The sequence below is a fragment of the Photinus pyralis genome, unplaced genomic scaffold (genome assembly GCF_008802855.1).
Source record: "Photinus pyralis isolate 1611_PpyrPB1 unplaced genomic scaffold, Ppyr1.3 Ppyr1.4_LG4, whole genome shotgun sequence".
Lineage (NCBI taxonomy): Eukaryota > Metazoa > Arthropoda > Insecta > Coleoptera > Lampyridae > Photinus > Photinus pyralis.
Genome location: NW_022170511.1, coordinates 10,612,802 through 10,634,768, shown reverse-complemented (window position 1 = coordinate 10,634,768; position 21,967 = coordinate 10,612,802). Strand labels below are relative to the sequence as shown.

Here is a 21,967-nt window from a genome sequence, read left to right as displayed (position 1 = left end):
AATAGTAGATTGTATGACAAGTAGGAAAAGTTGCATATTCCTGGACGATGATAGTGATTGTAAGCCGAGGCGTTAGCCGAGGCTTACAACTATCAGAGTCCAGGAATATACTTTTCCTACGTGTTGTACATACTATTTTTTAGTCGATAGCCAATAGTTAAAACACCAAATATACCATTTCAAACTAAATTTAATTTTCACCAATTGTCATTTGGTCTAATGTCATTAGTCTAGGCTTGTATGCGATAGGTGCGAGGATCGAACCCGGGCGGCGCCTTTTTTTTATTTACAGTAATTAATAAATGCAAACATCAAGTTTGTTTTCCGAGCATGCATTGTTTGAACGTTACCATGGACATGACGTAAACAAATCGAAAATTTTTTCGTTTGAGTGAATTTATAATTAGTTGATGTGCAATATTAATATAAAATGGATATCGATGGTAATTTTGATGAAGATTTATTTTGTAGAACACCACCTGAAGTTTTGGAGGCAGTCAATGAAGCTACTCTTAATCTGTTGCCAACTAAATCGAGGGGAAGTATGAAAATGCTTATCAACGTTTTATGGAATATAGATCAAGTAAAGGAACTTATTCGTTTTCGGAAAATGTGGTACTCGGATATTTTCTTGATTTGTCGAAAAAGATGAAACCCTCAACACTTTGGGCAAATTACTCCATGTTGAAGGCCACTCTTATGTTAAAGCAAAATGTAGACATCACTTCATATAACAAACTGCGAGCATATTTGAAAAAGCAATCCGTGGGTTACAAAGCAAAGAAGTCGAAAGTCTTCACCAACGAACAAATCCGAGAATTTATGATGAACGCTCCAGATGATACTTACCTCATGGCTAAAGTAAGATTTTAATTGAAAGGCCTGAAGATTATAATTTAATTTTTTTAGGTTGTGGTAATTTTCGGAATTTATGGCGCCTGTCGGCGAGAGGAGTTATGTAACATAAAGCTTACGGACATTGAGGATTTGGGTTCACAACTACTGGTGAAGATTCCATGCAACAAAACCAATAAACCACGGTCGTTTATAGTAAACGACACTTATTTAGAAACATACCGTAAATATGCAGCCGTTCGACCATCCAATTTTCACTGCAATAGGTTTTTCTTCAAATACCATAATGGTAAAGGATTTAAGCAAGTAGTGGGGGTGCATACATTTGCCAGCATTCCACAAATCGTTGCTAACTTTTTGAAACTGTCCGATGCAAACCTTTACACGGGACATTGTTTTCGAAGGACATCTGCGACAATTTTGGTAGATAATGGTGCAGATTTGACTGTTTTAAAACGTCACGGCGGTTGGAAATCGTCGAATGTGGCGGAAGGATATATAGAAGAATCCTTAAAAAATAAAATGGATGTGGCAGAGAGAATAGTTACTTCAATTTCTGGCGCACATATTCAGTGTAAGGGTGCAAGCAATGTTGGCGTCTCTACTAGCACCATCTCCAAAACAAATACGGAGTCCACTTCTTCAATTAATTATGAAGTAGAGTCGACATTGACTGGACTATCAAATTTGATTGGAACCTGCAATAATTGTACTATTAATGTACATATTAATAGGCAATAAACTATTCATTTGCGTGTATAACTGTTCTTTTATTTTTTCATGCTCACAAGAATATAGATATTTTCCCGTACTGTACAGGAATTAAGATTCCCGTACAGTACGGAAATCACATGCTTTGTGATGACATAAACAAAACAATAATATGCCATTTTTCCGACTATCGACTAAAAATGAAGGTTTCAGGAGGATTAGTACACTCAAAGACACCTATCCTGTACTCTACATTTCCACGATCCAAGAAAAACTGCGCGATGCTCGTCAGATATTCAGTCTGCCTAGTGGAAAGTTGGAATGGCCCAGTCTTCTCGTTCTTATACTGTATTTACAATACTCGGCGTTTATCAATTTTGTCGAATGCCTTTCGAGCTTACTAACGCTCCCGCGACCTGGCAACGCATTATTGACAATATTTGCGGTTCCGAACTTCAACCAAATGTGTTGGTATACTTTGAGAGATGTGGTAGCACTAACTAAAGATTTTGAATCACTTTTTTGATCATTTACTTGCTGCAGGACTGCTCGTGAACCGAGACAAATGTTATTTCTGTCGTGCGGAGCTCAAGTACTTACGGTATGTGGTCGATGTTTTGCATTACACGCTGATCCAGACAAAGTTCAGGCAATTCTTCTTATGCTCACCGATTTTTTTTGTACTTCTCTTTCTCGCGCGTACTGCTAATGCGCAAATATTGGAGTTACAGACCTTTCTGCAAATTGCTGTAACTATGGAGGCGGTTAACTGTGCCCTCCTTCTTGTAGGTATCGGTCCCAGTATTATAAAAATATACTGTTGAATTGCGCACGCGCATTTGTACAATACCGATTACGTGTTTAAATTACCAGATAGAACATAAACATCTGTAAATTCCCAAATAGGTGGTGCACATTCACAACTAGATCTATAAATGAGTGAGAAATGACTCTATGCTTCCGTAATTTATAGCAAAGAAAAGAATCGGTCGTGACTTTAAAGCGCTTAGAGCATCTATTGCCTCGAACTTTTCCCCATAATTTACGTTTGCGCTTTCCAGGGTGCTTAGGATTATTCGTCACAAAAATGACGAAAAGTAAATAATGTTGACTAAAATCATACGAAATGAAAAAGAGTTCCATCTTCTTTAAGTCAAAGGTTTGTGAAAATCCGCAAAGACGCGAATGAGACGTTTGCTCCACGGCGTGTTAATGCAAAGTTTATAAGACGCGACATCAGAAAGAATTTACGTCAATGAAAGATAAAATCAGCAACAAAATCTGTATCTCTCAACGTTTATATATCCCACGCCAATTGAGTGGCGCTTGCGTGCCTGTCGAGTTTTATGCTCGAATTAGAATTTTTCACGCCGCTGGGATCAACACTGCACGCGAAGGTAACGTTGAGATTAATAATTCCGTACATCGCTCCTATTTTGATTGACATTTCGTGTAGGTACCTACATTTTTACCATTTAGACGTTATTGGATTGTAGGATTTGCATTTCGTTTCAAGTTGTTTCGTTTGCATTCGTCCGTAGCGTTGGTACTACCACCCCTGAAAATGAATTAAAGGAACACACCATTTTTATAAAATGGAGTATTTCTATTTCAGTAAACCCCTTTAGTCTTAGCATGCCCCCTTACAAACTATTGTGGAAGATATTTAATGTGGGGCCAAGCACTTTAATTTCCGAGTCAAGTAATGTCAGTTTACTGACGAGTTTTGTATTAAATTTTACCTGAAATCGTATTTTAATATAAAATTTAAATTTTTATATACAATTTTTGACTAATGTAAATCTATCAGTGATGACAGGAGTAATTATAGACATTTAGCAATGTGACAGGTGCCGCCGGTAAAGTGACAAGCGGTCGGAAACGTAGTCTGCTCTGCCTCTGTGATGAAACTAAAATTTCCTGACAGAAAGTAGGCATAGAAATGGAGGTTTCAGGACGATTTTGGGTAAAAATAATTACAGGTTACCTGCAACTTTCCAATTTCCAGTATTTGAGATAAACATTTGCGTAGCGATTCTTCGATCTTAGATACAGTGCGTTAGATCAGTTCCATCTAACCGACAGGTCGCAATTTTCAATTCGAAAGTGAGTGTTTGCATTTCATCCAGGACACGGTACTTCTTTATTACGACCACCCCAATGCCCGTACCGTACGAAAAAATACATCCAAAAACTCCATTGCCAAAATAGACCCAATTCCAATTAATTCAAACTTATATACCCCATTAATAAATGGGTTTCGGTTTTCGATATAGGTAAAAGAAAGAGAAATAGATGTAATTAAATTAAAACATATGGCAATAACCCAAAAAGAAACGTATTAACAACTAAAGAATCCTATAAAAATAAATTTACCTCCAAAATGATACAACCATGCCCTATTCACGTAAAGACGCATAGATAAATAATTCAAACAATTTTAGCGTGATGGCTCTGGAATTGTTCCACTTTATATATCAACATCTTTCGCAAAAATCAGAACGTCATTTCAACGACAAAAGCAAAAGTGATATTTTCTTAATACCGACGGTGCCAACTACTCCTAACATACTAAGAGCGCATTCAGTCAGTCAACCAAACCAAGAGGACGTTCAACGTTGCACGAAACGTTATTAAACAAAATTAATTTCAATTTAATTCAGTTTTCATTTTAAGCTACAATAGACACCTGCCTAAAATCTAAATCTTTGAGTCTTGGGTATTCTAAGAATGGCTATTACCTTACATTGCTAGCATCAGGAAACTGGTTAAATTTTACGCTTTGTGACTGGAAAAAATATGAGTTGAGGTTCTTTTCTTCTTTCAATTCAACATCTAAATTTAAATTCTTTTAGTACTCGTTACGCGATCTGTATATTTCGCGGGCAAGTTCGTTGTAGTTAGTTTTGTTGTTAACATTTTCACTTTTCAATTTTTCTTATTCTCCCGCTAGAGGTCACCCGAATCTTGATCTCTCTTGATTTTCCTTAACTTTTCACGTGGGCCTTATTTACTCCTTTAGAGAAGATTTTGCTCTCGTGATGTTCATTTGTGAAGTTTAATATTCCGTTTACTTTACTTGACTTATGTCTATCTGAGAAAGAATTTATTTTGGGTATTTTCTTTGGAGTTGTTCCCTCTTTCTGGTTTAGTGGTCGGTCGGTGAATATTACGACCTGCACCGGTATCCTTTGATAAATACGCATGACATCGCATATTTACGTAGGACCGCCAGCGCCATTTTGAGTTTTGAGTTAAAAGACATCACGTGATATTTCTAGTGACCTACATCGACAGTATTTACAGAAGACCTGAATTAATGTTCCTGAATTTTAATCGCATATTGCAATATCCTTTCGGAAGGTTATAGCTATTGTAAACAGAGAGACTCATATTAATCACGTTACGTTTACAATTCAGAATTAGCGATGTATGAGCGAGGAAGAAGTGAGTGGTAAGCGAATGGGATTTAAATGCGTTGTGCGATAAACCCGATAATCTCCTAATGCCCAAAACTAAGAGAAGAAAAAAAACGTGTGGATCTCTCGAAGTAACGATCAGAAAACAAAAACAATTTTAACCGCTTGCCGACGAAAAATTTTTGCGCGAAAGGCTTGTAGCGGGATGGCAATGTAAACCTGAGGGTAACCGTTCTCTAAATAAAAACCATTTGAGGAGGTTTTTGAGTTTTACACTGAATTGGTAATCAATGATGCTTTTTGACTTACAATATTTTCGCCATTTAAATCACATAGTTACTTCTAATAGTCTTTACGCCATCTGTATATCTTTCTGTAAATTCGATAGTTCAGATTATCGGTACAGATCTCATTTCGTTACGTATTATTCTGCCACTAGAGGTCACGCAAAGTATTTTTCCTTACTGCAACGATATTGTTGAGAAATTTCCTTTCCCTTGACTTCCCTTGACTTTTTCTTCTCTTTTAATCCTTTTTTTCTACATGAACATTACGATCTACATCGATTTTCTTTGTGAAATATCTAGGTGGAGTTTAGGTTGCACAATTTGTATGCCGTGTTGTCAATTCCCCTATCTTTTGGTTTTTCTGTGTTTGTATTTAAATAAATTTAAAAAACGATTTATACTGTATACGGCAACTTACTGTATACTGTACACGGTAAAAAACCACCTCACGTTTATAAAAAAACCGAATAACATCATTGAAATCTACCTAAAAAACCTCTTTACGCGTTAGTCGAGTTTCTTTTTAAAGAACGAATCAAAAATGTCACAACAATTTATAGTATATTTACCTATAATGGTTAAAGTAGAATGTCGCATGTCATCCCTTCTTCTTGATATACACCGCATAATGCTGTGTGCGATGTACCGTCCCTATTCTTAATACGGCGAAACCCAAAACCTTAATTCTAGCACAATGATAAAGTTTTGATGAACGCTGACATTTGTATTCTACTTAGTTACAATTGTGTCAGCGAAATTGTGGTCGGGTGACTAAAATAGTGTAGCAGTTGTAATTAAAACCGCTGGTGTTAATAGAGAACGATGGGAAAAGTTTCAAATTTTAAACAGTTATAGTTCTATGCAATTTCTCGGAGACATTCGCATACCAAAGTGTCGTCCATCTCTTTTAATGTTAACATAACGTCACTCTTTCTAGCTCGGCTTATATTATGGATTTTCGCTCACCCTTTGCTTTGACGTTGATATGCGCGAGTTAGCGATATACTTTTCCCATTTGGCAAGTTGTGTGAAAAGTCACTTTAGTTAGAAGATTGCCGCTATTTATTAACTTTTGCTTTTGGGAAATATCTCGAAAAACACTTACTTCATGAATATTTTAAACTGACAAACCCTTCCAAACGTTAACGATCGTCAATTTACTCTCGCTGAGCGTACAGTTTGAGAAATCAGAAGGAATTAAATACCTTTTTTTTGTTAAATGGGCTTTGAATTTTGATAACAGGTAAATAATACATATTGTAGATAGACCTTGCAATTAATAATAGTGGCTAATTTCTCAATCTTGTAACATACGAGCCGAACCTACGTGTAAAATCTTTAATGGTTATTCTTCTTTACATAGTAACACTAAAACTAAGTGGCCGGTACGCGTATTGGCATTCTGTACTATTATTCAGAGCAGCTCTGGTCTGATTCGCAGTATACTATGGCTTCACGTTATGCGCAATTTGATAATAAATTATATACTGCGATTCAGAGCGCCGATATGGTTTAGTGCTCGGTGTCGTGTTTGTTTTATTACTAAAATCAGCTAAGCACTTGTCGCACCAAACACTGTTAATATCTTCACCCGTTTTTTAAAATTTCGCTTTAAATCCATGTTCTACTAGTTCCAAATATACGATCATTGAAAACTTATTTTCGTGGCACATTTCAACCAATGCCTCTTTATAGATCATTTTAGTGCAGTTTGAGAACCTTGATTACACACAAACAACAAAAAATATACTTTTTTCTTGCAAAGGGAACAATAAAAACACACTTTTTGTAAGTGTATGACGTGTTTTATAGAAACCCATTATATACAGTGTTTCAGAACTCTAAACCATATCGGTGCTCTGAATCGCAGTATATAATTTATTATCAAATTGCGCATAATGTGAAGCCATAGTACACTGCGAATCAGACCAGAGCTGCTCTGAATAATAGTACAGAATGCCAATACGCGGTCGGTACATTTCTTATCAATATTTAACTTTCTAAGTAAACTGTAGACTCTCGTTACCAACTGAAACCACGGTCGCTTACACCCATTCAAAATGCTCTTACGGGTGTGCTGTGGAAAACTATACACATTATACACCAAGGCCATGTTCGTCGCGAAAATCCCAAAAGCACGACCTTGTCACGAAACCAGGGAAATCCCAAGGCCACGACCTTGAGTCAAAGTCCAAAACCAGGACCTAGGACCATAACTCATGGTCATGACCTCCCTCCAAACCACACCACGGCATGACTGACAAAAGTCCAAAGCAACAACCTTGTGACAAAGTCCAAGGCCATGATCTTGGGAAACTCAGGGCCAAGTTAATATTGACGCATAAACCTAATACACGGATTACAATGCACGAAAATTGGCAGCTTCCAAAAACTCTTAAAAATTACATTTTAATTACCCACACCTAAACTTTTCAAAGCAGTGCTAAAAAAGTAGGCATTAGTCATTTCAGATAAATTCCCGGGTGCTTATGAATCTCATAGATTTCTACCATTGAAAGCAATTTTATCTTATATTTTTATAGGTGCGGTTATGTCAACTTTTCCTGGAAACAAATGCAAGATTTTCCCATTTAACAAATGGCATAGATTCGTCAGTTTCACCAGCAATGGCTTTGAAACCTTAAAAAGTTGGAAAATCAGTTTTAGCGGGTGAATATAATGGAATAATCCTCTGTTTGTTTTCAATTACATAATCCCCATGAATAAAATTGTCCGAAATTAATTTAAATAACAAAACGCTACCAACTGCAAGAAAACTTTCATTAAACGTAAACGCTGAAAATGACAGTCACCCTCTTGAGATGTGCTAAACAAAATTAACACTGCTTTTATTTCTTAGTGAAGAGAGGAATTAAATTTTTCAAAATGAATTCCCGATTTCAATTCTTTTTATAAAAACAAGTATCCGCATATTATGCATGATTATAGCACAGACAAAATACTACAGACGGCTCATGAGATATACGAAATGTTTGCGCTGAAAAAACATCCGTCTGCTAGCGCTACTGCCGTAAAATGTTCAAATGCTTAGCTCGTAAATGCACTTTTTTCATCGTAAACGAATGGTTGGAAACTGTACCTACTGTAATACTGTTAAATAAATATGAGAAGGCATGCGTAATTTAAATGATTTAAAGAAAAGAATATCATATTTCCTTAAGTCAAAACACTTTATCTGTAGGTCAGGATATCCCATCTCAGGTGCATATTATAATTACGAAAGTTAGGACATTTGCAAATAAATTTTCTCGTTATTTTTTTACGGATACGGATTACAACGGATTACGGAATGACACCATTTATTCAAAAATACATTTTCATGAGGTGGGCCATTTTCGCTGAGACGGAGCTCCTCCGTTTTTGCATTGTGTAACCATTTATTGTGGGACGCCGAATATGAACTTTGAATAAAGGTTTAAAGAGAATCGCATTACTTAACCGTTAAGGGATATAAAAAAAGACACGGTGTTTAAGCTTAACACTTGAACAGTTCATATACACCTTTTCTTTTCATAAAGACGTATTTTTGTGTTTTAAATAGTCTATTATTACAATTATTGTTTTAAATACCTAGATACTTGTTAATTATAAAAATGGCCAAAGCAGGAAATGTTTGTCAATACTTTCAATGTGGTGTTTCAAAACGAGTGGAACCCAATCTAAAAATGTATGGATTTCCTTTTAAGGATGAAAACCTGTGCCGCGTTTGGGTTAATAATGCTGGTTAGTTCTTCTTAGTTTCATTGATAGTATGAACTATTACCAATTAATGCTGCTATGAAGTTCGCCGTGAAAAATTGGTGGTTCGAAAATGAACGAATGGTATCTAATCCTTAATTCAAACGAATTGTTGTGTCGCAACTACTCTACGTGGTGAGATATACGAGAATCGAATGTTATATTATCGAAAATACTATACGCAGTTTAAGTAAACGGCATAAAAAATTCGCTATGTGTAATGTGTGTATCAATTTCGTTTGCAGAACCGAAGATAACTTTGTCATTTGTTAATGTTTGTTGAGGTTGAGGTTTTCAGGTTTCACTTTCTCATTACTGCGTGACTTATTTCCTACTTTTAAATGTTGCACATATAAAAGCTTGCCGACATTGTTCTTAAATGTCATCGATTTCGATGCAAACAATCTAATTTTGAGCTTTGCTGGTTTGTGATACCTACATTCAATTTAGAAGAAGGGTATATTAATCGCCGGAGGTTTTCCGAAATCATTTCGGTATACTATGATGAAGTTGACCGGCTGTGATTTTCTGGAACCGGATTTTCCAGAAACGGGAGAGATACCTTGAATCATCCAAACAAGTTTTGCTACACTGAATTCTGAAGAAGGTAATTCATTTATCTTTGGGGATTTATGCAGAATTTGTTTGGGGCGCTCAGCTCTCATCAAGTTGAACAGGTAGGTACCTTATACATTTTCGAATCGCCCATTTTTGGTGACCAACTTCACGGTGGCCCAATTATATACAATCATCAAATAAATCTTCCCTATAGATAAAAAAGCACGTCTTTACAGGGGCTACACATCTGATTCCACTGTCACCGAATTCATTAAAAAATAAAAAAATCTGTGAAAAACAGTTCCGATTGGAAGACTTCACAAAATCTTCCAAAGACAGGCTCATTAAAGGCGCAGTGGTAGAATCCAAATTAACCGGATAAAATCGTAAATTGGTAAATACATCAATATGAAAGGAACGGTATTTTGTGAATTTTATCACCTTTTTGTGAAATTGATATCGGTTGTTGTAAAATAAGTATTTTCAAATGACTTTGGACACATTTAATTATATTGAGAATCAAATAAACAAATATAGAAAACGAGCTCCTGGGTATGGCTGTAGCATGTGCAAAACCAAATTTTAATCCTGATGTTAGTTTTGCTTTTATTTAAAGTGTAATTGTATGACATTTCATTTAATTGCTTCCATAAATATGAAAGTTGGCACTGCGCATGCGCAAAACCAAATTTTGAAACTGGCGTTAAATTTGCTTTTATTCCAAGTGCCCATGTATCAAATTTCATTTAAATACCTTCATAAATAAAAAGTTTGCAATTCAGTTTATAAATGGTCGAGATGCGAAAAGGGCATTGTGAATGTTGATCGATTAGGCTCAATTTTTGGAATTGCGTTTTATATAGCTAAATCTATATGCATATTGAATTTCATGCAATTCGGTTCATAACTCACAGAGATGTCAAAAGGGGCTTCCTTATTTTTTGGGCTACATTGCCAATTCACGAACTCCGATCTACAAATTTGATAAAGAATCCCTGTACTAAATTTTACTGTCATCGGTCCATTCGTTATCGAGATATCGTGCTAACGGACGAACTAGGGAATGCAATACCGGGATCCCGCGGGATTTGCGAGACTGAGGAATTTGTCGACCAAGGGGCGACTCTTGTTTACTTTGTTAATGAAACTCATAACGGAGAAGTTATTTTTTAAATAATTGTTAAACTTTTTTCGTTAAAAATGTACCTACTATGATTTTTGAGGCACTTTAGTTCACCTTTTGTGCTTTACAGGTGAGGTTTTTTTGAGCTCTAAGTTAGGCTGAAGGTAATTTTTTGTTAAATATTGTGATAATTAGCGATTTGTTTTAATACAGACCGCACAGAATTGCTTATTTGCCAATTTATATAAAATTTTGCGGAATCCCGCAAATACCGGGATCCCGCGGGATTAACTTCTAACAATCCCGCAAATACCGGGATGGAGATTTTGCTGCGGGATTGCACTCCCTAGGACGGACAGACACCGCAAAATTATAAACTCGCTAGGGCTCGTTAATAAAGCCATACTTCGCTTGCGATGACTGGTGATCAATCAAACTTGCTTGAATTTCAAACCATCGCCCAAAGTAGCATCGCATCGCATAAAATAAACGGAGGTTTGAATTTATCGCATCGCACAGCATTTCATCGCCCATCGCGCGATAGCCAGCTGTCTGAAAGTATATTAAAACGATCGTACGCCAGTATGGATTTTTTGAAATAACAAGCATTTACCGTACTTATTTTTCAAAACATTAAACCCATATTAAATAACAATTAGGTACCTATAGTAAATAATAGGTATTATTTCATCCTATATAGATATCAGATATTAACTCATTGAGGACATTAGGAATAACCAGCCGCTATGTTTAACAATTTTCTACTAGTTACAACCTTTGCAAATGAATAAACAAAGCTACAACTTGTTTGTGAGATTGTCGTACTATAAAGTGGAGTTCATTCACTACAAAGAATAAATGATAAACATTTTATCGCAGACGGTGTAACACTATACCTTTAGGTATTACCATTGAATTTAATGGTATTACCTATGTTATATAAATAAAAGATTTTTTTTCTCTCTTCTGCTATAGGAACGTTGCAGAAATCTTTCTAACTAAGAATGAACTTTTAATTTTAATGTTTGGGTTTGAAACTGTACTAGAAAGTTAATTTGGATTTAACACACTTGGCGGTGAAATCCAAATTTCGCGCAGCATATTTTTACATGGCGTGATATATCTGGAGTATTTTAATCTGTGATTATAGGTAGCCCATTTTTGGTAATACAGATCAGTATTTTATTAGCGAAGTTTAAAATTATCGATCTCACGAGTAATTTTGGCTACGTTTTATTTAATTTCAATTGAGGGTACGTCTTTATTTTGTAAAACAAATCACAAAGTAAATAGCTAAGTTTTTATACTGGTAGCGCTATCTAACGGTAAAATTATAGCACCTCCGAAAACCATATCAAAATTATTTTCTTAAATTATCGATCTTACAAGTAATTTAACTCAAAATAGACTAGAGCTTGCACATCTACACTATAGCAGAAAGCTTTTAGTGAAAACTTGAAGTCTCTAGCTATTGTAGTTGCTGATATCTCACACGGACAGCCGGCCGGCCACCGATAACGAATATAATAGCGTATTTTTTTCAAAAATGCCCTAAAAATACTGCCTACTTCAAGAGGTACCTAACGGTTCTCTCTCAAAATTAGGCACTGAATCTAACAAAACAATATAAATCTGGCCTTGGTACTCACCAGAGCCACAATTTAGATAAATATAAATAAATCAACGGAGAAATAATGGTGCTGTAGCTCGACTTCAAATCTGAAAATATTTTCTAGTGTTTATCTAAAAAATATTGCATTACATAGACTACTAATGTCATTAAACCCTCGTCTAAAGAACGAGAATTGCATTACACTTGGACTTGGCTAAAAGGAAATTGCTTTGGGATATGTACAAGGAAATGCAGTTAAGTTTCCATTACCATCCAGAGAATCTCGAGAAAGGTGTGTAATAATTGAAAGGTTAAGCTGTTTGGCTCGGTTAAAACTCAATGATCCTCCATTTTAAGAGATTTAACTGAGGAATCGAGCAATAAAATGCATAAGTTACAAATAAGTGTTCTTAGGATTACATCAAACATCTTTGAATTTACGTTAAGATAATTCATTCGATTTCTTTACATTCTTTCTTTTACGAATGTGTTAATTCAATTTGTGAAATGCCTATAGAAATTTGTAAAATGAATTATGTGTTAACATAACATTAACACTCTATATATTTGGTTTGACGATTGTTTGTACCCATTTAAAAAGCAGTATTCACATTGGAGGTCGGGCAGAATAAATTAAAAGTGCCTGGAGAGAATATTAGAACTTTAGAAGGTAACTAAATTCAATGGTAACATTATGGTTACATGCTACGCCATCGCCATGGAAACACTCAGTTACTAAACAGATTTGTCAAGATATCCACCTCTGAGTAAAAAAATTATACTTTTTTTTGCCTACATCAGTTTCATTTTGTTTAATTTGTATTTTACTGGCGTTGTTTTAAGATAGGAAACCTCCTTCGCGCATCCCTTGAACCTTTTTCGCCCTTCCTTCAGGCCCCCTCCTCGCCTCTTTCGAGACTTTTCCACGCCTTCTTCGAAACCTTCTCACGCCCTTTTTAGGCCTTGTTTGAAATTTTTTACGCCTTCATAAAAATTTCTTCACTTCTCCTTCGAACCTTATTCACAGAACCTTAGGGACTACTCCACTTCTTCACACCTCTCTTTTTCTTTTTCACGCATTTGTAGAGATGTCTTTACGGCCCTATCGCAATTCCTCCATGCCTCCTTAACAACTTATTCAAATCTCTTTTGGAACTTCTTCACGCGCCTTCATCTTACCCTCCATCTAACCTCCTTCACGCGCTCTTCAGTCCTTCTTCATACCTCACTCGCGCTCCCTTGATTCATTACGCTTTTTCGAACCTCAAGCCTTCTTTATGTCCTCTCCCAGAACTCATCACCATTCATTACAGACTTCGTCATGCCTACTTCGACATTATTTCACCCCTACTTCGAGGCTTCATCGCATCTCCTACCTTCTTTCAGATTTCCTTCAGAAACTTCTTCATGCATCCGTCGAGACTTATTGATATCTTCACTGCACAGTTCTTTTAAGTTTCTGCGTGCTTCTCTTCAGTTTTTTACTCACATTTCTCCACACACCTTCACAACGCTCCTTCACAATTTCTTTGACACTTCTACACACCCCACTCGAGACTATTCACGCTTCCTTCTGGCCTTCTTCAAACCTCCCCCATTCGACCCTTTTCTTTCTTCCTTTCTTCCTATATCCAAGCAATCCTTCACATTTCCTTCTATCCTTCTTCATGACTACTTCAAACATTCTTCGCTGCTTAATAGAGCCCCTTTTAGGTCACCTTCGCACTTCCGCCTATCCTCCTTTACGCCTCTTTCCTTTCGTAACTTCTTCACGTTCCTTCGAGTCCATTTCGATTTTCTATCGTACATTCTTTAAGCAATTACGCATTTATTGAGGCTTCTTCACACCTGCTGAGTGGTTTCTTCGCACTTCTGGCGAGGTTTCCTCACATTCCCTACGTTAAACTTCTTTCACGTCTTATTCGAGCCTTCTTGTTGTTGTTGAATCAAATCTGCTTCATACCTACTTTATCCCTCCTTCACGTTTTCTTCGAAATCTGTTCACATCTGCTTTGAACCTCTTCAAGTCTTTTTCACACGTCCTCCACGTCTCCTACACACCTCCATTGGGTATTCTTTAACTCATCTAGAATTTTCCACGCTTCTTTCAAACTTCATTCACGCCCCACTGCAGCATTTTTCACTGTTACTTCGAGCCCCTTGCATTCACCACGCAGGCATTCTTCACGCCTCCCTGTAGCCATTTTTACGCCAGCTTAGAATGCTGTGGCTTGTGCAGACCTACTGGGAGTCTTCTTGCTTTTTCATGCCTAATTCTGTCCTTCTTTACGTTTCCTTTGAGATTTCTCCACATTTCTAGCTAGCCTTCAAACCTCGCTTTTTACTCTTCCATCCAAATTGTATCAAATTGTCCTCCCCTGCGACTTTTACACATCATCTTCTGGCCCTCTGTAGACTCTTTGCAGACTCCTCCGCGCTTCCTTCTAATCCCCTGTATACTTCATTTGAGTCTCTGCCGTACGCTTTTCGCATTTTAGGACCCTCCTTCGCACCTGTTGTAAACCTTTCATTCGCCCTTCCTCATGCCTCATTTTGCCCTCCCTCCTGCTTTCTTTGAGATTTCTTCACGCTCTATTCGAAGGGAGTTTTTCACTTCTTCTATTAAAAACCTTTTCACGCCCCCTTCAACACATTCACACCTTATTTGACCTTTCACGCCTTTGTCCTACGAGCATCCCTCAGGCCTGCGTTGAACCTTCTTCACCCCTCCATACAAATGTGTTCAAACCTCATTCTTGCGAGCTTTGGTCACGCCTCCTTCAAGTTTCATGTATTCCATCTCCCTATTTATTATAGTGTAAACTAACGTCATTAGACATTATTTCGGCCTAAACACCAAAAGTAATCAGGGGGCACCCTGTATATGAGCAGCATATTTCAATTTATTAAGTGAATATGGGGGATTATTTACGAAATAAAGAAAAAATTAATTCGTTTCATTTGAATTTGTATTTCAGTGTTTGTTTTACGTTTTAGAATTGTTTGTAATTGCGTAGTGTTCGTTTTAATTGTATCGCTTTTAAATTGTTCAATTTAGATAAAGCTTTGGGAATAAAATAGATCTGGTTGCGTACTTTATAAATGTTTTCTCTGTTCTTTGAGATAAGGAGTTTTATAAGGCGAAAATTAAATAACGCACATGTTTTGTCGCTGATACGAACAATTCCGCGTTTCATGTTGAGAAGTAGGGACGTTCCGTCATGGCTAGCTGGCGTGTACATCTTTTTACGCTAATTTTCGTGCAGTCGGCCCTATATGTTTAGTTGAAGACGCAGTTCGTCATTTTTATAATAAATTTGTGTAAAAGCAAGTTAAACAAACTTGTATGAAAAGTTAAACGCTTGTTTTCCGATTACGGAAAAAGTTTCGTCGAATTGAAATAGCTAGCAGTTGTAATACAGCGAGCCATATCGTTAAGGTTCTCTTCTTATTATAGTTTAAAAGTTTCTACCGTCTGAACAGCCACCGAAAATGTGTCAATTCTGTGTTATATATCAAAGTTCAGAAGCTGTCAGCATTTGTGTGTGAGTTAAGTGCGCTTAGTATCGCAAACCTTGTACAATCAGATTAGGTATTTGGATAAGAAAGTAATTTAAGATTCTTTTATTCTTAATTGTCGCCCGCCTACGAACGGGATAATAACCCCAAACAGGCTTTGTAATCCTTTTGTTCATACAGGGATCTTGCTTTATTTCTTTAATGTGTTTCGGAATAAATTACTGTCATTGTCAATCAATAAATTGTGTGTTTATTCGAATCCAAAGTGCGACCCAGATAGAGTTTTCATGTTAGATTTTTCTGTTCGTGCCAAAATTTATTTCAGGTGTTGATCAAAATTTTGGTAATAAATTCTTTGGAGTTTTCGAAACTCGATTTTAATTAGCTTATGGTGCAAATAGTTTGACAGGTATTAATATTTCTGTGGATAATGCAGATATCTTAAAAACGTGTTACTATAGAAACATCGCAAATTTGTTTATGAAAATACTGAGACATTAAGCACTTTCCTAGTTAATTAATAAGCTCGTAGGAATTTGTGAAGTGAGCGATCTTGCTTAGAATTGCGTGGTACGAACAACGTTTTATCTGAGACCGGATGGTTTTTAAACATTCCTGTATGGGATTCAGAACTCGCGCGAATACACGCTATCAATGGAAACGTGTAGACTAATCTTCACTAAAGATTATATAGAAAGCAGCCTGTAAAGCAATCCGATTGAACGTACCTGAGAAACTAAGGGCATAAGAAATTGATAGAAGAAAAAACAAAGAAATAACAATCAAATTCTACGACGATGGCGTCTGCGGCTCAAAAGCGACCTTCTGAAACCGCGAAATGTAACCTGGCTGATGCTTTTACAGTTTCCATTATGGAAATTACAACTATAATTATGAGAATGTACGTGCTACAACGAAGGATTACATGCTTGGCTGTGGCATTTCTTAGGAAATAATATTACAACACAAGATGTCGGTCATTAGTCTGACCAACCTTATTAATCAGTGATTGAAAATTCCATCTCAAATAGAGCACATTTTTCTCATACTGGCACTCCGTAAGGGTAGAATCCAAGTCCAAGCACTTAAACAATTTTGCTATAGCAAACACCCTTGCACTAAATTTACTTAAAAACCATCCCAATTTATTTGAACCGTCTTAATTGGGATGACCCAGCTGTCGATATTTCTTCATTATCCTCCAAAGCTACCTACCTTTTAATTAAATGTATTTATAACGATCCATCTTGCGTAAGTTTCGCCGCAACGTGGTAGAAATGGCGGACGGTGTAAATGTTGAGGTCGGTGGGCAATCAGCGAGCGTGAAGTCCCATGTGCCCGCTCCTTTTCCACTTGAAATTCATCGAATGAAATAACTATTAACCGTAGCTTCCATCTTATTCGGCGTGGTAATTACGATAAACTAATTCGATTTCACGTCATCATCGGAAAGGCAGCGCGTAACTTCGCTACGTTTCAATTTAGTCAGAAACATTTCCCATTGTGATTTCATCAGTAAGACCCTTTGCACTTACATTGCTAAGTTCCTTTTTTCCTACTCCTATTAGTGTTTTTCTGAGGTCACTTCAGGTGTTCCTATTTTATCCTCTTTCACAATGAACACTAAATTTCAGACTATTCTTCAAACATTGACGAGGAGCTCAGAAAAATTTACTGCATTGGATACTATACAAATAAATACGGATTGGCCGTCAAAGAAATGGCTGAAAAAATCAATATTGCGTTTACATGATATCATTAAACTAAAACCTGCTGGAAGTACCACAAAAACCAAAAATTAATCCAGTCATCTAAAATATACTGGATCTCATTACTGCTAATATGTATACCTAACAAACGAATGATTGTTGATCTGGAAAAAATTATTATAAAAGAAAAAAATTCGTTATTTTTGGTAATAGCCCAGTCAATCTAGACTTATAGTTTCGAAATGTTGTGGACCTTCCTCTTGAGGTCCACAACATTTCGAAACTATAAGTCTAGATTGACTGGGCTATTACCAAAAATAACGAATTTTTTTCTTTTATAATAATATAATAATAACATAAAATAATAACATGCCGCCATTGTGCTATTTTTCGGTTCTTCCTCAATATCTCGGAAACCATCAACTCAGCTCACTAAGTTTCCTACAAAAAAAACATTTGAAAAGTTTTTTTAGCATTAACCATTTGGAAGATATAGATAGATAAATATTCATTTAAGCAGACTTTTAGGCAATTTTTACATCCCATTACACTCGACATTTCATTACATTTTTATTTCTTCTCTTCTTTCTAATAACCTTTTCATCCACCTCTCTCCTTTCCTCCCCTCATCCAATATTTATCTCTTCTTTTTCCCCGTTCTTTCTACTTCTTTGCATTCTATTATCAGGTGAACAATATCTTTCTCTTTGCATAATCTGCATTTCCTTCCTTCTTCTTTTCTCGCTCATCATTTCCACATCTGAACCTATTTTAATGTTTTTCTTTCCCTTTCCCGTTATCAGCTCCCTGTTCCTTTCGTTTCCTTTCGAATTCTCGATCCTCACTCTCCGCAGTTGAACTTGTACATCTTTGTTCTTCTTCCACCTTTTTCTCTTGTCCACTCTTCCCCTCCGGATCCGTTTCTTTCGTAATAGTTTTTCCTTTGTTCCCACCAAATTCTAGTCGCTAATCCTTGCTTCACGAATTCACTTTCCCTTTCTCTCTATTTCTCGAATCTTACGGTTGTGCCGACCCTACCCTTATCTTCTCCACTTTTATTTTCTCCTATAATATGTCATTTGGTATCCTTCTAAACAGTAGCCATGTGTAGTAGGTACTTTCTCGTATTCCTTTTACGAGGGCCGTTTTTTTTCAACCTCCGGTGGGCTATAAATGAAAGACAAGTAAAGAGAAAAAAATTGTTTTATTACCAAAATGTACCTAAACTTATGCTTATTGCTCAACATAATCACCATAAAGATTGAGGCATTGGTATACCTGTGGACAAGCTTTCCAATACCCTCTTCATAAAATGTTACCGCCAGTGAATTGAAATGAGTCTTTTTGTAGCCTAAATGTTCGGTAACAATAGACTGCAGAGAAGATCTTGACACTTCTGGAAATTCCACAGACAAAGGACTTATTGTGAATCTACGGTTTTCTTTAACCACCTTGTCAACTCATTCAACAAGGTCGTATGTAACGACAGACTTGCGTTCTTGACCCCTTCACCATGCACGTCAGTTCGGTCATCTTTAAACTTAGGGCATCATTCCCGTACAACACAATCACTCATAATTTTTTCTGCGTAAACGCGGCATATTCTCCGATGGATTTCTGCTGCACTATTTCCTTCTGCTTGCAAGAAACGAATAACACTTCTCAACTTGACGGGAGAATCAATAGACGCGGCAATGTTTATGCGACTGCAGCTCAGCACAAGCTGGCTACTTGAACTCGGCAGTGACATATGTTGTGGTGGGGAAGATGCGCGATCGACTACTGCGCACATCGCGGGCCTGCGACTTGTCTAGCCGTCACCGCATGAGATCGGAGGTTAAAAAAAAAACGGCCCTCGTAATTCATCCCCGTCCTTCCATCGCCATTTCTTCGTTCCATACTTTAGCACTCCTCTCACCATTGCTTCAAACATGTGTTTTCTTCTTCTGAAAACGTTTTTGAAATTGTCTCTCTATTCCCCACACCTGTCTCATCACCATTTCTCCCTTTTTTCTTAATTCCCTTATTTGAGGGCGAACCCCTTTATTACGTTACATTTTGTATTCTACCTACATATTCTTACTTTCTCTACCCTTTCCTCTTGCCAATTCTATTCTATCACCCTTTTACTACCTTCCGCCATCCCAAATCCTTATCTTCGGTTTTTCGACATTTATTAATTTAATTCCTTTTTTTCCCAGCGCCCTTCTATTCTTCCCATTATTTCCTTTATCTGTTTTTCACTTGTTGCAAATAATGTGTCATGCGCGTAAGCCAGGGACCATCTTCCTTCTTCCCATCACGATTCCTCCACTTTGGTCTTTCACCTTGTCTTAATATTTTCTCCATATCCCTTATCATAGTGTAAAGAATAAACAACCTTACGAAGGAAAAGGGAAACTGATTTGGACATCGAGAATTTTTAGTTCTGGACGCGACAATCGGAAGGGAGGGCGTTGCTGTCACGGATTTTAAAAGTGACTCATGCTACAAACCTTCCACATTACATTGCTACCTTACACTACACGAGTTAAGGTGACGCTTTTTTCAACGATCTATTTATTATAATTTTTCATTTCACTTTGTTACATATGAAAGAGAAAGATGTAGTTAAAAAGATCGCAGAAATAATGCTCCTTTGTTCTTTTATTTTAACTGCCTTCAGTTTAAATCACATTCTGCAAATAAAGATTAAAAGTAAGGTGAAGGTTACGTTACGCATTACTACTGTTCCTGTTTATCTGGCATTATTTGACATTTTGCTTCGAGAAAAGCGCTAAAAGTAAAAGATGTAGAGCACGTGTGTTGTTCGAGGTATTTTCACTACAATACACCTATGCAACTATCATAATTGAATATAAAAATTGGGATTTTTTAATTCAGTGCTGCTGTATGCTATAATCCCTCGGTGCAGGAATAGGATAGTATCAAATTTTAGTTTTCATTTGGGGTTGTTGGTTGATATGATGAAACATGCGCAAAGGCACAAAGTGAAAAATTCGTTAAGCCGCTAAGCAAGAGGCGAAGAGTGCACTTTCAAATTTGTTTTTTCGATTTTAATAGCCCTTATGGACATTCATGCCAACGAGTAAACAAACATGAAATAATTTTTAATTTCTGATCGAATTGCACCAATACCAAGTATGTAAGTGTAGTTCCGGAGCCTTTGTGACTCAGACCTCAGAGTAAGAAATATAGATTCTTACTCTGAGCAAAGATCATACTACAGATCTTTGCTCTGAGACTCAGACAGACATAAGGAGCGCAAAAGTCCACTTTTTATTTGTTTAAGGTGAAATTACGATCATTTCAGTCGATTCAGGCGTAGTGCAAAAAATCCACTTTTACACTATTTGTATAGGATTCTCGTAATAGACGTAATAGCAAAAACGTACAAGTGCCGTAGCGAGGGAGACAAAGCATGCGTTTGCACGTAATTTTATTATAGTCCAAGAGCCCAGTAGGAAAGTATACCTTGAACGCCCGGACGATTCTAATAATTTTCATAGGATTCGCCATAAAAAGTTGCATTAGAATCGACAACGGTGCCGGCGAAAATCCTGCCGAAAGCAGTTAAAAAAAATTAAATTCGGCCTTTATTTTTGGAAAACGTACTTTATTCTCCCGGACGTTCAGGAAGAGTACTAAAGGGTGCATATGGATGAGTTTTATCGGAAAAAGTCACGGTGCCGGGGCGCAACTTGCCGCAACCCTTGGCACCGCGACTACAAATGGGGTGGTAATTCATACTAAACTACCTTTTTCTCCCGGACCAAAATATAAAATAAATAAAATAAAGTATATTTTCCAAAAATAAGGGGCGAATTTAATTTTCTTTTAACTGCTTTCGGCAGGATTTTCGCCGGCACCGTTGTCGATTCTAATGCAACTTTTTATGGCGAATCCTATGAAAATTATTAGAATCGTCCGGGCGTTCAAGGTATACTTTCCTACTGGGCTGTTGGACTATTAAGGGCGTAAAATTTTCAGAATACCTAACTGGAATTGTATAACCATTTACAAAAAAATTTAGAATTTACTTACTTACTTTAAATCGGATTTTTTTATTGGCATTATTGTTTCGAAATAGTGCATAACTGTCGGCCGTACCAAAGAATACTTAATTAGGTACTCTTTGCCCGTAAGATAGTCGGTACGTTTTGAGAACTGGTGGGCGCTTTTACTAAAGCTAACCCGCTTAATAATAACAATATTTAGGTGCCTTCATACACTTTTTCATTATTGTATCCATTTCTCAGAAGTGAGGACTGTTTGTGGCACTATACTTTTTAAAACGCCTTTCTGCGTGTACTATTTGCGTTTCCTAACGTAAAAGGATCCGTCCAGCGAGAAGATTCTATGCAAAATATACGTCTTTCTTGCATTCAAAAAACATACTTACTGATATTTAAATA

The 21,967-nt window shown here is 36.7% G+C and overlaps 1 protein-coding gene across 1 annotated transcript; it reads left to right on the top strand.

The window, feature by feature from the left end:
* Positions 1 to 546: 546 nt before the first annotated feature.
* Positions 547 to 1,757, top strand: LOC116169224. Its single transcript, XM_031485253.1, has 2 exons — positions 547 to 861; positions 910 to 1,757. Exons 1-2 carry the CDS (start codon positions 568 to 570, stop codon positions 1,594 to 1,596), a joined length of 981 nt encoding a protein of 326 aa, XP_031341113.1. The 5' UTR covers positions 547 to 567; the 3' UTR covers positions 1,597 to 1,757.
* Positions 1,758 to 21,967: the final 20,210 nt, after the last annotated feature.